The 15,671-nt window shown below is 36.6% G+C and overlaps 1 protein-coding gene across 3 annotated transcripts in view; it reads left to right on the forward strand.

The window, feature by feature from the left end:
• The window catches only part of MEIS1 (Meis homeobox 1), a 152,182-nt gene that overhangs the window by 78,241 nt on the left and 58,270 nt on the right, over positions 1 to 15,671 (forward strand). For all 3 annotated transcript variants that reach the window (XM_077134408.1, XM_077134410.1, XM_077134409.1), the window contains one exon: positions 2,330 to 2,475. In XM_077134408.1, coding sequence (XP_076990523.1) covers positions 2,330 to 2,475 — 146 coding nt within the window. The remainder of the gene's footprint in view (positions 1 to 2,329; positions 2,476 to 15,671) is intronic.

Raw genomic sequence — 15,671 nt, forward strand, 5'->3', positions numbered from 1 at the left:
TGCTGGATTATAGTAGATATTTCCATAAATTATCAATGAATTCTCTTCGAGGCAGGCACTAGGCATTGCTGCTAAATTAATCTGAAGGGGTTTTGAGATGGATAGAAAGGTTGTTTTTTTTTTTTAAGGTGGAAAACAATCGTGAAAAGGTGGTGAAAAACAGTGTTAGGGTAGAAGCTTTTCATTTTTAATCAGTGATCAAGTAATATAGTTCTTTTCTTTGGTTACCTTTTGTACATTGAAAGTGGATTCGACCATTGAAATTTCAAATGCTGTTGAGTTATTTTCTTTTCTCATGTTTTTTTAATGAATTGTTATTTTATATGGTGAATTGCTTCTCAGAATAAAAAGCCTCTTTAAATACTGGACTTTCAAAGAATTTATTAGGCAAATCCAAGGGGACTCCTCTAAAAGCACTTGGCTATGCAAATAGAAAGTGGGGTGGGGCAGAAGGAATCCTGGCATCAGAATGTGGGTTCCTGGTCCACACAGACCCCAGGCTCTACCCCTCTGCACCATGACCTTGGGCAAGTCAAAGAACACAGGCCTTTCTTCAATGCTTAAGGAGGCTTTTGGGATTGTGGGCCTTTATGACCCTCTCCAGTGAGGACACAGCCATGATTCTGTGGAACTTTGATAAGCTATCTGAATTTTAAATAAAATAAAGTTTTATATTTTAATGAACAAAAGGTTATGCTTAGAACAGTTCTGCAAGAGTTCTGCCTTTGTGGCATCCATTGTAATAATAGTAGAAATGTTGAAACTAGTCTTTCCTTCACCCAACAAAGTGTTCTAAACCTCAGCTCAGTACCAGTCAAGGCAATCTGTAGGCAGTTTTCTTTTTTTTAAGGAGTGTTGGTCTCCTGAGGGAGCTGTTAGGAACAATTGATTACTTGTAACCTCACTATAGATTGCAATAACCTACTATAGATTAGACTGAAATAACTGAGACCAGCATATAGGATTCTTTTGTATGTAGGATCTAAATAACAGATAAGAAATATAGAATTTCATGAAGCAATGCGAATCAACTTGAGACTAGTTCCAGTGTCGAGTCACCTCAAAATTTGTTTTACCAAAGTTTCAGATTCTTTGAGCTATGTAGGACCTCCGAAAAATAAATCCAGTGATTTCTTTTCCTTGGGTAACATGCTTTTGGGTGTATTTGTTACTTCATTTCTTGGCTCTATAGCTTTTCCTTTTTGGCCCAGATGAACCTTTCTGTTTCTCAAAGCCTGGGGCTTCCAGAGAGCGGGATTCCAGGTCCATGCTGTGGTTGACTGGAGGTGGGCATTGGGGAGAAGTACGCTAGTTTTTAGTGTAGTGGAGTTAGTCCATTGTTGCTTTCCTTTTTATTTTATCTGTTTTTGTGAAAACACAAAATACCTACTATTCATTTGTAACTTGTGACTTATTTTTAGTAGAGTGATTATATGGGCTGCAGTTTCTTTTTTTTTTCTTGTTAATTATGGCATTGTAAAAGGATGCTTAACACATAAAAAACAATTTATTGTGTCATGAAGCCAAATCATTTTCTTGAAGAAAGAACCCAAATTTTATGATGAAAATCAATAGGGAAATAGGTTCCAATATACAGGAATTCTAGCAGGTGACTTTCCAGTGAAAAAATTTAAATCTAGAGGAAATTTTAGAAATTGTCTGGATGATGCCATATAATTCCAATTACTCTTAATTTAACATTATTTTGTTTACATAGAGATTGTCTTCTAATTAAAAAACTATTTCAGAAATTTTTTCCCCCTACTAAACTTAATCCCCTTTTTCTATAACAAGAGAAGTTAGATTCTATTCGAAGCATTCCTGTGTCAAACTGCTTACATGATGGATTACCTATATTTCCATGACCCACTTCAACCAGTCTTAAGATTGAGCACTTGTGGAAATAGTTGGTGTCTTAAATGCATCTTCTCATAAACTGATGTCAACAACTATATGTGGGATGTAAATACCCAGGCGGGGACAGAACTCTGCTAATGGCTGCTGCCATATTTAACTCCCCAATAGGAATTACACTAAATGTGTCTCCTTTATGCATATTGGAATAATTACTGTGGCAACAAAGAGGTTGCATATTTCCCTCCATTCCCTTTGACCTTTAGCACTGTTCTTTGGAAGAAGTTCTTTACACTTGATTACTTTTGAGTCTAGGCCTTGTTCTTTCTTTTTGTCTTGGAAAAAAAAAAAAGTACCAAAGAAATTATTAATCATTTAAATTGCTCTTTTGGTTTTGTTTATATCCAAAGGCATTCTATTTGAATAAAGCATGTCAAGGTAGCATCAGTCAAAATTTGATTCACTATGTTTGCAGGTGATGGCTTGGACAACAGTGTAGCTTCCCCCAGCACAGGTGACGATGATGATCCAGATAAGGACAAAAAGCGTCACAAAAAGCGTGGCATCTTTCCCAAAGTAGCCACAAATATCATGAGGGCGTGGCTGTTCCAGCATCTAACAGTAAGTGGATTCTAAATGACATATATAAACTAAATATGGACAATGAACCAGTTTTGATAGAAAACAAAATGAAAAAAAAAAAATCCCTCTGGACTTCGAATATTTCATAAATCACTGTGTTCCCACAGTTTTACAAAAGTGTTTCCAAGATCCAGTCCCTAAATGAGGAGTTTTGTTTGAACTCCATTATTGACATTTTGTTAACTTTAGTTAAAGTCCTAAGGTCCAGGAGTTCATATACACTTGTGATTTTAAGTATGTATGTTAATAATGTTGCTTTTTCTAAGTGTGACCATTAACTACTTAGAACCAGTACCCACTAAGAAGAAAGTAAGACAAACCCCAGAGAGAAGCAGTTAGTATTCTCCAATGCTTTAGTGGATCTTTATAGCAAATGGTCCACGAAAATTTAAATCTTGTTGCAATGGGAAGATGAGCACATAATTTACTTTTAAATGGTGTGAGTGCACTGGCTTCCATTACAAAACGTTCATCTGAATCAGAGCTCCACAGTGAAAGTTGTCCTAGTATTTAGAACTGTAAAGGGAAACAGCAATATAGAGTTAGCTCTTCCTGTGTAGTCCCTTGTGACTTTTCAAGCAGAGTAACAGTTTATATTGTCTGTGTGAGTATTGCTGTTTTCACTGCCGGAATTCTCTTGGAGATGTGAGAAACTGGAGATTTGGGGCCTTATGCCACCAGGGGATTTGTTTTGTTTGGTTATTGTTCTGAATGAATTTCATGTTAAAATATTTATAATCATAATATTTGGGTGGATATTTTTATAAGTGCATACTGATTTAATGACATCTAAGAAAGAAGACAAAATGAAAATTTATGGGTAAAATAATATTTTAAGAATCAGCAAAAATTGTTGGCCAGGGGGCCTTTCAACATTGGGGATGAATTTAGACAGGTTGTAGCATAGCCTGAGTAGAATGCAAAAAGCAAGGCTTTCTTTCTTTTTTTTTTTATGCCAGGAACAAATCTTTTATATTATATTTATACCCTAAATTGTTTCTCTTAAGGTGACTTATTTTTCTAAAATAGAAAAGTTAGTCTTGTATTGTTATAAATGTGCCCAGAAGCTGTGGATCTCACAACCTTTCCAACTTTCAAATCCATGTCCCTTAGTGAGTTATAACGACACAGGGAGACAAACTCAGGCAATGTCTGAAAGCCATGCTGGTTCTACTCCTCTAGATAGAGGCTGTTCATCCAGTAACACCCAAGGGTATAAATTAATCCAGATTTTCCAGCGTCCGTGAATAAAACAAAAAAACTGAAAACAGCGGGGGTAACAAAAAATAATTTTCTTCCTTATCTTTCTTCAGTCATGGCTCCAAAAAAGTAACTAGATTATTCTGACAGTTTTTGAATAAATTTTCAGAATTGTTTAATGTTGGTGGTTAGTTGAAGATTTAGATTCTGTTTGAGCTATTAGGAATCAGATACCATTACTTATGTGACACTTGTTGCATGCATGCAGATTTTTGTGAGATGTGCCTTGTATAAGTTTCCTCCTGAGGATTCTGTTGAGGGAAAAAGGAGGACAAGGGTATAGAGGGCAAATCATGAGAAAAATAAATAGTTTGTCGTTTAAAATCAGCAGGAGATAAGAAGTGACAATTGCTCAAAGGCTCTGAGGCAACCACTCTGTTGTTTCATCATTAGTGCTAACCAGTTACCATGCCTGGTGGGGGATGGGGAGGGAGGGAGGGGACAAAATCAGTTTGGCCCTGAAACAATTTCTGTTTCTTATACTAATGGAAAAAAAAATGAATGGATTTCTTCAGCCTCTATCTCGATCTATAAAGAAGTTTTGACTTTACTTGAAGCTAAGGTGCCGCTGAATAAAATATAATCAAATATTAGTTCAGACAGAATCAGAAGAGAGAAAGCAAGTTCTTTTATTCATCCTCCAGATTTTTTTTTTTTTTTATAATGGTCGTACCCTTGTGAAGAACCTTGCAGAGAGCTATATCATCTTATGGGAAAAAAAAAACCACCACAAAAATCCAATCAACTTTTTAACAGTCAGCACGATTCTACCTGCACTGATTGCGATGACTGTGTGGACCGTCAGGTACTGGGGTAATTATAATAGAAATTATTCATTAATTGCCTGATTTCTTGATCAGTGGCTGATTTCTTCACATTTTGAGGTCTGTGCTGGCCTTTGCCCTGCCCTGGAAGAGGAAGCCCATTCTCACATGTTCCCCTGACTTTCTACAGATCCCTCATAGAAGTTTCCTTTTGGTTTTCATTGGGTATTTATGTCCTGTTTACCAGCCCAATGCCATCTGCTTTCATATGAAAATGATGAGAATGGTCTCTAAAAATAGAATGGTTCTCATAGCATCATCTAGAAAAGCAAGATTAGGAGATATAATTACATTTAGTTAAATTTTTGCCCCTTTCATTCCCTCAATGAATCCCCCCCCCCTCTAATTTCAAAGGAAAATACATCTCCAGTGACAAAAAACACTCTTCCTTCTTTTTTTGATAAATTTCTTGTAGGAATGCGTGGACAGCTTAAGTAATACTTGTAATCAGGATCTGAGTCTAATAAATTCTATGGAAAAACCTGAGACTGTAAGTTTAAAAAGAGTTTTGTGGTTTTTTTCAAATGTAGTTAACTACTGGCAGCTCAGTATTCATCCTTTAGTAACTTTATTTCAAATTATGAGAGGTCTTTAGGGGATGAAAAATTCATTTGCAAGACTACAAATTTTAAATGATCACATTATTACGCTGAGATCAATGTAATTTGTTATCTTAAAAAATCCTTTCTGAAATCTTGCAAGGTGTAAAAGAGCAATTAAAGCTCTGGCTAATTAAAGCAATAGCAATAACAATTTATTAGCAAATTATAAACTAATCTTTTTTAGACACCAAAAGGCATATTATAAAAACCTCACACACCTTTTTGAAAACAAATTGCTATCTTTTTTTTCTTTTTAAAATAAATGGGTCAATCCTTTCATTGGGTTTATTCAGTTAAAAAAAAATCTGCCTTTGAAAGGGCTTTCAAGCATTTGTGTGTCAGAAGAGCAGAAAAGACCCTGAATAAAAAAACGTTTCTGGATTTGCACCACAGCTGCATGAGAAGAAAAATGTGCTGCTCTGCTCTGTAGTTATCCACAGGTAGATTTAATCAGTAGCACATTTTACTACTCCAAAGAGAGAACTAAAGCCTCGTTCTTGACTCACAGTCTCTAAGTAAGTAACCTGGGCGTATTTGTGTATAATGAAAACAGCAAAAGAGAAAGGAAACAGGTTTTAAACTTTGGTGATTATGAGGTAAATGGAAATTTCAGTGATGTAAATTTCTAGCTTAGACTTAGTTGAATGTTTGCCGGTTTTGATAAGTAGAGAGGTTTCCTTAAAAGAAACTATTCCCCGGAATCGAGAGAATGACTGACATTACTTAGATAATAAAAGAGAATTAAAAGAAAACACAAGCATGTATTAGTAGAAATGCTTGCATTTTCCTGAAAATAACTCACTGTAAATAATTAAAAATAATATTTGCGTGCTAGTCACTGCATAGTCACAAGTAATCAGTTCAGGGACATATGCCATATCAAGGCTTCCCTTCCCTCCTTAAGGACATCATTCCAACTGTAAACATAAGCTACTGCATCACAGTACTTAAGCTAGATGTACTTTGCATATTGCCAGTTCTTTTGCTGTGCATAGTGAAAATGAGGAAAAGTAATAAATACAATGTTTAAAGTAAAAAATCAAAGGTCTTTTTCTTTTTGTTTTCCTACCCTAAGGGTTGTTTTTTTTAAAAAAAATATTTTTATCGAGAAATCTTCACACACATACATTCCATACATGGTATACAATCAGTGGTTCATAATATTGTCACCTATTCATCACCATGATCATTTTTAAGAACATTTGCATCACTGCAGAAAAAAAATAAAAAGAAAAAACCCATACATACCATAAACCTTGTCCCTCCCCTTCATTGACCACTAGTATTTTCATCTACCCAGTTTATTTTACCCTTTGTCCCCCCTATTTTTTATTTATTGATCTTATCCATTTTTTTACACACAATGCAGTTTCAAGCCTAAGTAGAAAGGCAGTTAATGTGGTTCTTATTTTAAATGTACTGTGACTATACTTTCTTGCATGGAGCTATTGTGTCTCCAGAAGTCCTGAAAATTAGGGAGACTGGAGGTAGCTAAAATACATGCCTGCAAATTCAGGTGAAGAGACATTCAAGGAGTAGCACTGGCATTGTACGAGGGGGAGGTGATCCTGAAAGCGAATTGATTTTCATTAACATTCTCTCCCACTCGCCATCCTTTCAGTGGTCTTGAGGATCCCAGTGGATTAAATAGAGACAAACTTTGTTTCTAAGTCAAATACACGCATTTTCTATTGTTTTGGCTTCTTTTTATTTTTTCCTTAACTTCCAGCCTGGAAAATATTGTTTTCTGAGTGGCCAAATTTATGTCTCGATTCTGATTTATGAGCTTTCCCACTCTTTGTGGATAAAGCCAATGTGAAGGGTTGTAGAATCTTCCAGGTTGAGAATGGCGTTTCCATAGAAACACTATTAGATGAAAAGTGCCCTGCGGGTCTGCCACTCTGAGGATGGAGTAAATGGAATTGAATTGAGAATTGAATGCTCTAGAAGAGACAGATGTTTCATTGGTTTTGCTTTTGGTATCAAGATCTGTTGGAGACATTTTAGTGTCATATCTCTGCTTGCTGTTTTAGGAAGAATTAGCTCTCTAAACATTATGAGCTATTATTAAAACCAGAGAGTACTTCTAAGTAATATCTAAATAACCGTTCTGTAGATCAAGATAAGTGAAAAATCTAAAGGCAGACAGATGGGTCAATAGGAAGACATGTAGGTCAGTAGTGGTTGGAGTTTTCTCCTTTCTTCCCGTTTCTCTCTTTCCATCCCTTACCTCTGTACTGTGCCTGTTTTAGCAGTGAATATTATCGTTCCTTCCCGCTGGCATCTTTCATCTACCCTTAGTCCTGAAAAAGTGGTTGGGAAGGAAAACTGTATTCACACACTCTTGCATTAAATTTCATTCAGGGTAGTAGAGAGTATTTGAGAAAGACTGTTTTTCCTTCCAACTAGTCCTAAGCTACCTTCATGTCCATGTGCCTGAGAGTCAAGGGAGGTTGTGGAGACAGGAGGGAACTTGGATTCCTATTTCACTACATGTTATTTGCACCGACATTATTAAATTAATCTTCTTGAAAACTGATATGAAGAAATGAGATTTTATTTTCCTTTTAGATGTCCATGTACCATGAACTTAAGCTCTCCTGTCTCTAAGAATATCTTTGTAGTGTGATTATTTTTTGCCTTACTTGTAGTTGCCTTTGCACTTACCTTCGCAGGCTTTAGTAATGACCGCGGTCAGAACAAGGCTTGGCTGAGGCTAAGCCAGGCTTGAATGACCAATCACTCTATCTTAATTTTTAAAGATCCCTGCTACTTTGGAGATGTTATATTTCAACTTTGATTGGATAAGACCTTGATTATTATTTTTTTTTACCTAATTGGGAATCATCTGTCTCAGGAGGAAAATGGAATAGATTATTTAATTATGTAGAGGGGATGTCAGAATGCCCTAATTCTTCTGTGATATACATCATATAAACTCTGTTTTAATAATGAAGCGGGTGTTTTCTAGATTCTGGGGCAACTGCCTGTTTCTTTTTCTTAGCTGGTTATTGAAATCCTGTTGGGATGGGTGATGAATTTTCTTAGGTCAGGTAAACTGAAAAGGCTACAGCTGGAATTCTTCACCCAGAAGAATCGGAGTTAATACTAATGATCATTGTGAATTAGAAGATCAAAGGCGAAGCATCAGTCTGTTCTCCAAGTTGTTGCCCCAGAGACCATTAGTGACCTGGCAGAGCTCCCTCCAGCCTTCCACACACCTCCTTCCCCTTGCCGGGCCTTTCTTCCCCCCTCATAGTTATGCACCTCTGACCTGGGGTAATTGTGGTGGGTTGAGGAAGAGGCATGGGGGAGGGGAGACTGGGAAATAAAAAGTAAAAGCAAAAACCCAACTTTAAAATTGCCTGTTTATCCAGGTACATGGGACTCATAGGCAAATTACTGGGGTCATAAGCAAATGACTGGGGCTCTGAATTATATCTGAAGTGTGACTGAGATTTTGGGGTTCAGTCAGGTGGTTTAATCATTTCACTGATGGTTGGTGCCTTCTGTAAGAGACTTCAATAGAGGCTAGCTGGCGATCTGTCAAATTATTCTAAAATTTTCCTTTTGTTTCCATGGCCAAATTAAAAATACATTTTATTTTGGTTTTCTAATACACTCTTAATCTGGCTAATTAAATAAAGGATTAGGTTAAAAACAAAAGTAACCATTCAAGCACAATTAATATTAAGTTGCTGGTTGCTGGTGCGTGTAAATAACTGAGTAGTAGCCAGTCATTTATTCTTCAAAGGATACATCAATATCATGTCTTCCTTTTAATTCCTATTAGTGATGATAAATATTTGAAGATAAAATATGAAACTTGGTCAATGACTATGTAGCTGCTTCTCCTCAATTTATCTTTTATATTAAAATTGGAGCATAGCATGTGTATGCATGAGTTTGTGTTTTTAACTCAGTCCAAATCCTAGGGATTTTATGTAAGTTTGGCTTTTTACTTTCTCAATGTTTAAAATTTCTGGTGAAGATACTTGGCCTTAAACATAAAGAGAAGATGAGGGAAAATCAGGTGTTTTCATTTTAGAGACTGATCCTTTGTTTTCATTTGGTTTGGTTGGCTGGTTGATTGTTTTGCCAATGTCATGAATTTAGAACATATTGTTTCTAAATACATTTCCATCACATCTCAGTCTTTTTTAACCAAAGTGCGATTATGACTGTGTGAGTACATGTGCCTAACATAACTCGGTCACTTTCTTTAGGACATATCTGGCGGAACCCCTGCAATTTCTACCGATTCTAATGGGAAAAAAGCTGATACATTTTACTCCCCTTAAGCCTCTCAATAGCCACATGCAGGGCTCACAATTTTTTCTGTTTCTGTCAATGTAAACCCATGCCAGAGGGCAATTAAATTGAGGGCACCACGTTGTCATGGTCTGTTGCTTGGATAACAAAACCCTCTTGGCCATTGCCAAGCCCACGTGCTGTATAGTGAATGCCATGGAGTAGCAAAAATGGTGTTATTGAGGCTCTGAGGTAGTGGAAATGATAGGGATTGTGTAGAGTCACATCAAAATGGCTGCTGCTGACAAGGGTGCTGGTGTTGTAATATTGCTAGTCCCTATATTTGGAGAGTCCTGAGCCTGGTAATGGTTGCCTCAGTGCATTTGACAGTTACTTCAATGGGCCAAGAGCAGGAGCCAGCCCTCAGGAACTCAAATAAGGTACCTATTACTTGATGGGCTTGTGAGAGACTCTGAGAGCAAAAGAGTAGCTGAGAGGGTTATGCCATTTCATTTTCTAACATTTTTTTCTCACCATTGTGAAATGCCTTCAATTGGTAAATGATAGCCCAGTGAGTATTGCTCTATCTGAATACAATGAAGAAAAGGTAGACCTCAAAAAGCTTCATATTACAGGTGTTAACATCCTAAGTTAGTTGATATTTGTATGAGATACGAGTTACTTGGTTTCATTATGCAGTTTTTAAAATATTCTGAAATAGAAACATTTGGTTTGACTTAAAAAGCCACTTGAACTTGAATGTCCTGTTGATATTATCCCTTCAGAAAAAAAATGGGGCAACAAATATGGATTTAACTTTTTAGGTGTTGTCTTTGCTTTTTAGATCTTAGTTCTTAGTATCTTGTGGTAGATTTTTATCTGTTTATCCATTAACTGTGTTGCTTCCATCCCTGCAAAACCCACATACTCTCACTGTCTCGCTGCCTCCTTCTCCCATGACACAAGTGACCCCTGAGAATTAAGTGTTTCAGGAAGTTCTTGGGATGTTCAGAGGCCAGGAAATGTAGTCTGACAATATGAACACTCATCCTGAGAAAGATCGAGTAGAGATCATTTCTAATGCAATTTATAGAATTTTAAGAATAAGTCCTCCCTGTTATTAAAGAATAATCAGTTTCCAAACTACATGGGGGAGCATCTCCACAGAAATAACTTGATTTCATTTTTTTTTGAAGTTAGTTTCTACCTAATGTTACTTTTATCTTGTATTTAAAATATTGATCTATTAATTGCTTTGTGATTTTGAAATTTGATCATTCTGTGTCCTTTTAAAAGTTAAGGAAAAGAATTAAGTGGCTAAATAAAATAATAGCATGTATTTCCCTGATGCCTTGCAGTTTAATATTTTCACATGCACTGGATTCTTAAAACAGTGCTGTGAAGTAGGCAGCATTAAAAAAATGAAGTTTGGAGAGATTAATGATTTTTCTCAAGGTCAAATAGCGAGGAACTGACTGAGCTCGAACCAAGATCTCCTGACTTGAAATTCCATGTGCTTTCCACCACATTGCCTCTCATGCACAGAACAAATCAAATCGCATTGTGGGAGTTAAGAGTTATAATTATAATCTCATTCCGTGAGCTAGCTAACTAGTTTTTTGTTTTTTTTTTTTTAATAAAAGCATGAGAGAGAATTTGGCATAAAACTTCATAATGTAATCTGATGGTTATAAATAACTAAGAGTCAAGGATGGCCCTTTCCTACTTGAATTCTTTGTAGGCAGGTATACAGCTATTGGTATTATGTGACAATCATAATCATTTTTGCATTGTCAGAACTTTAACTGCTTCTTCTTCTATATGGAAATACATAAATCTCTACTCATTTCTGTTATTAACAATGTCTGATAGTGGTTTGGGGTGAAGAAACATTTTTCATGCAAATCCTAACTAAACCTTCTAACACAGAATTTACCTCCTTGAAGAGCTTTTGCCTGTCATGTGGCCAGGATGCCAAAGAGCTATGTCTTTAATTTGCTTTATGGAGATAGAAGAAACTGCCTATACATCTCCTATTGCTCTTGAAACTGCCGTCCAACTGTCGTTTCGCAGCAAAGAAAGCTGCTAAACCTTAGAGAATTACCCCCACAGCTCTGGGGTATGACACTGAGGTCTGATCATTTTAAAGCTAGTAATAACCAGAATCCTAAAATTCTTATGAATAAAATGTAATTTTAGTAATGTTTCCATAAACAGTGGTAATGGTGGCATTTTAGTAGGCAGTGGCATTAGTCACATCGAAATTGCACCACATTGGCTTTTAAATTACTCCACCTGTCTGTATGAATAGAATTTTCAGTGTAAAAGCAGAGAGACAGCTGCTGCTAATGTCTCCTTCTCCCTCAGCAGATAATGCTGGCAAATCTACATGCATAAAGGACTGGCTTGTGATGTAAAATGGTACCTGACCCTTCTGGCTCCCATGCTGCAAAGCAATACCTTTAATTACTAGTGGCTGTGTTTAGGTGTTGATATACAAATGTCAGCTTCCAGGAGTGTAACCTCAGGTTCACTCCCTTTAGTCCACCCACTGTACATTCTTCCACCCGCACCCAAAATGCAATGGGTAAGCACTCATCTTAGTGTGTTTCAGAAACAGGCAAAGCATTAAGACTTAAAAGGAAAACACCTAACTGCAGGAACTTGAATGATGATCTTTCTATTGGAGAGCTTTTATAGATGAATGGAATTTGGTTCCTTCTTTCTAACCAGAAGTACAGCATGCTACACCTTAGAAGGGTCTTTACACATGAAAGTCATGGCCAGGCATTTTGTATAGCAGAAAGAGTAAATGATTGAGGGACTTAACAATATCTTTATCTATCTATCTATCTATTCTATCTGTCTTTCTGTCTGTCTGTCGATATTTTACCACGTGTCCATGCTTCCTTTTGATACATGTTGAAGTTTACTTCCTGGAGAAGCCATTTGCTCTCTGCCTTGGAGTTTCAGACTATTGTACCAGCTATATTGAAGTAAGAACTTGCAGACAATGGAGATCATCCTGTTCGAGATGAGGTTGCCAAAAATGTATTTGGTGAAATGGCAAATAGGAGATACACTTGTCTGGCTCCTTTGCAGGCATTCTTTTTGACTTCTTTCACACAACTGGTGTTTTCGTGTTTAATTTAACAAGGAATGAGTAGTAAATGAAAGCTGCTGCCTGAAATCCCACTGTGAGTGAGTTTTGCACTTGGCTCCCCAGTGACAAGGCAATTTGTGAAATTATGTGATGGAGTAATTAGATGAAGCCAGGGCTCCTGATTGTGCCATGCTTATGTGGCGAGGGTTTGTTGGGAAGGGGGAGGGGGAGAAAAAATAGATTATTACCCTGGCAAGTTGGCTCAAAGCTTCTTCATTTATTTGTAAACAGAATATTTAGTGACCGCATAGGAAGTAGCTGTAATCACCAGCTCATAAAGAAACCACAGCAGAGCTTTTGGATTTTTGCAGAGTGCTCATGTAAAATTTAAGCTGGGAGGCAGAATCCCTGTTAATGTAATTAGGATCTAATTTACCACCCTTTGCACACAGATGTAATAATGTCTAGATATTTATTCTATCTTTAAGCACGTTACATATACCTCAGCACAGCAGTTACCGAACAGAAACAGGTGTGAGCACTTTCCTAATTCGTTTTTACACTGTAAACACATAGCAATTTAAGGGAAATATTTACCAAAAACGAGGGGAAGGAATGTCTGCAAATGAGGCAGTAATGGACAGTTGCCCTTTATGTACTGATGGATTTCTCAATGGTTAAGTAAATTAAAGCAAATGCTAGAAAAATCAATAGGCCAGCGTAGTCTTGGTTTTGCCTCATAGACTTCAGGACAGAATGACAGATGTGGTGCCTATGACCCATTTAAGTATTAATGCTTGAGAAACTGCTTCTGCATGCAAGGTTATAGGCTTAGAAACATTCTGCTATATTAAATTACAGACAATAATATTTTTAAGTATATGTTGAATTTATATATTTCAGTTAGGTTCTTATCTGTTACGTTTGTGCTGGAAGATTAGTTGCTTAGTTGTGGCAATAGCATCATAAATCAGTTTTGAATGTTCCACACGGAAATGTCTTCATAAGACTATAGTTGGAAGGTGAAGATGATGTATATTGAGCTGACATGTATCGTGAAGTGAATATGCTCAATAACACTCTATGTGGAAACCAAATTAAATTTAATTAAGGGGTAGATGCTCAGAGCCTTCGGAAAAACCTGTAAAATACCATTTAAATGTGGCATTTTAATTCAGCTAATCTACAGGACTATAAATACTATATTTTATATTTGAACTAATGTGGGTTATGTGTCACATAGGTTGACTGTCATAGCATGTAGAATTTTAGGACAATTCTTATGTTGTAAGTATAGATAGGTATTAACCTCAAGCCTTTTGGTAGCACCATAGAGTTTTAATTTCCTTACCCATTGTTTCCATTTCCAAAAGTTCATGAACAAGTTCTATAGAAATCATTTGTGTGGTCATTATGTTGATTTGTTGGTTGCTGGAAGACCTATAGAGCAGGAAGGCAAAATGTACTTGAGTATTGGTTTCAGCTACCAAAGCTGGTAAAAGCTGGTTTTCACAACAAAATGAAATGGAGGGTTGAAGTCTTTGTCTTAGTAATTGGAGAAAGGACTCCTTTAGGTTGAAAGAAAGAGAGTGAGGTGGCTTGAAATGTCTTATTTGCCTTCTTGTGCAGACTTAACTTAGACAATAGTTATCAACTTCCTTTTTTACTCAAGGCAAAGCAGACATAGTGCAGCCAGGCTCTGGATTTTGAAAATCAGAATGTAGAGGTGATATTGTGATATCAAATTGCTGAAAATGTTGTTCAAGTGGATATGATGGAGAGAAGTTTCTTGATTTTTTAATTTTCATGAAATTCAGAATTAATATTTACGACACAACTCCAAATTAGTTTGGGGAGATTTAACAGCTTACACATTTGGTGATTTAACTGAGGTAGAAAGACTGAATTTTAAAAAATGAAAGTCTGCCATCTTAAAAGTGGAAATTATTATAGAAGTTAAAATTCTTTCGCTTCTTTTAAAGCAGTTCTTAAACTTTAGTGTACATTCAGATGATCTGGGGCTCTTTTTTAAAAAATGCAGATTCTGATTCAGGAGATCAGTGTGAGGCCTGAGCGTCTGCATTTCTAAGGAGCTCCCAGGTGTTGCTGCTGCTGCTGCAGATTCACAGACCACACTTTGTATGGCAAGGGTGGAAGGGCCAGGTTTTATATGGAAGATTACAAGTAAGAGGACAAATTTTAAATAAAAAGATGATTGTTTCTCTCCATTTTGATTTTGATGGTTTGGAGGTTTTTTCCCCCTGATTTTTAAATTAACCCAATAATTTGCTACCATGTTCATCAGACTATAGTGTTTTGTTTTTCCTCTGTCAGAGTTCAATTTTTTTTCAGCAGATAAGAGCTTGTTTTTGAGCATCAAAGAATTTTCACTGGGTCTCTCAAATAAATACCCTGAAAGCTGCTGATATACTCAAGCGCTGTGCAGAAATACAGACTTCTTTTGGACTTATTGACGATGTACTAGTATGTTCAGGGTAGGTGTAAAAATAATTCTGAAGATTAAATGAAACAATCTTGTCATTCAACCCCGGTTAGCTTCAATGCTCTGGTGACAATTTTTGGTGACGGAAACTATCCTGGAGTAAGGGCAGCATGTCCAGTGATTATGCTGGTTCCCAAATTCCTGCTCTAGCCCACAGGTCTGACAATATTTATCAATAAGAAGGTAGCAGAATCACTAACTACAGGAACAATATATATGTTTGAAGGAGAAATGCATTTGTTCTCGGTACCACTCACTAACTGTATGTCTGCTCCAGGAAATCCTTTTGTTATTTCCATTGCCTTGTGTACTTTATCAGCCATGGACACTGGCAGTTTCAAATTTTGCAATGTAGTGGAAGGTAAATTTGTTTTAGAAAGTGAACATCTGAAAAGTATATCCACTCCACTTTGACTAAGATCTAAGGAGTTATTATAAGTATCACATACCTATTAATCATTGCTTAGCAGGTAAATTCTCTGACTCATTAGAGTTCACATGCTGGATGTAGTTTCTTGAAATTAGGTCATTCATTTTGGTCTAAGTCATTGAGGATCAAAGGTCATAGGGAATCCAAAAGCCATTAGTCAGGGCTCTTTTCTGGACCCCTTAGATGTCACAGTGTGAGTCCC

This window comes from Tamandua tetradactyla, chromosome 17, assembly GCF_023851605.1.
Source record: "Tamandua tetradactyla isolate mTamTet1 chromosome 17, mTamTet1.pri, whole genome shotgun sequence".
Classification (NCBI taxonomy): Eukaryota; Metazoa; Chordata; class Mammalia; order Pilosa; family Myrmecophagidae; genus Tamandua; species Tamandua tetradactyla.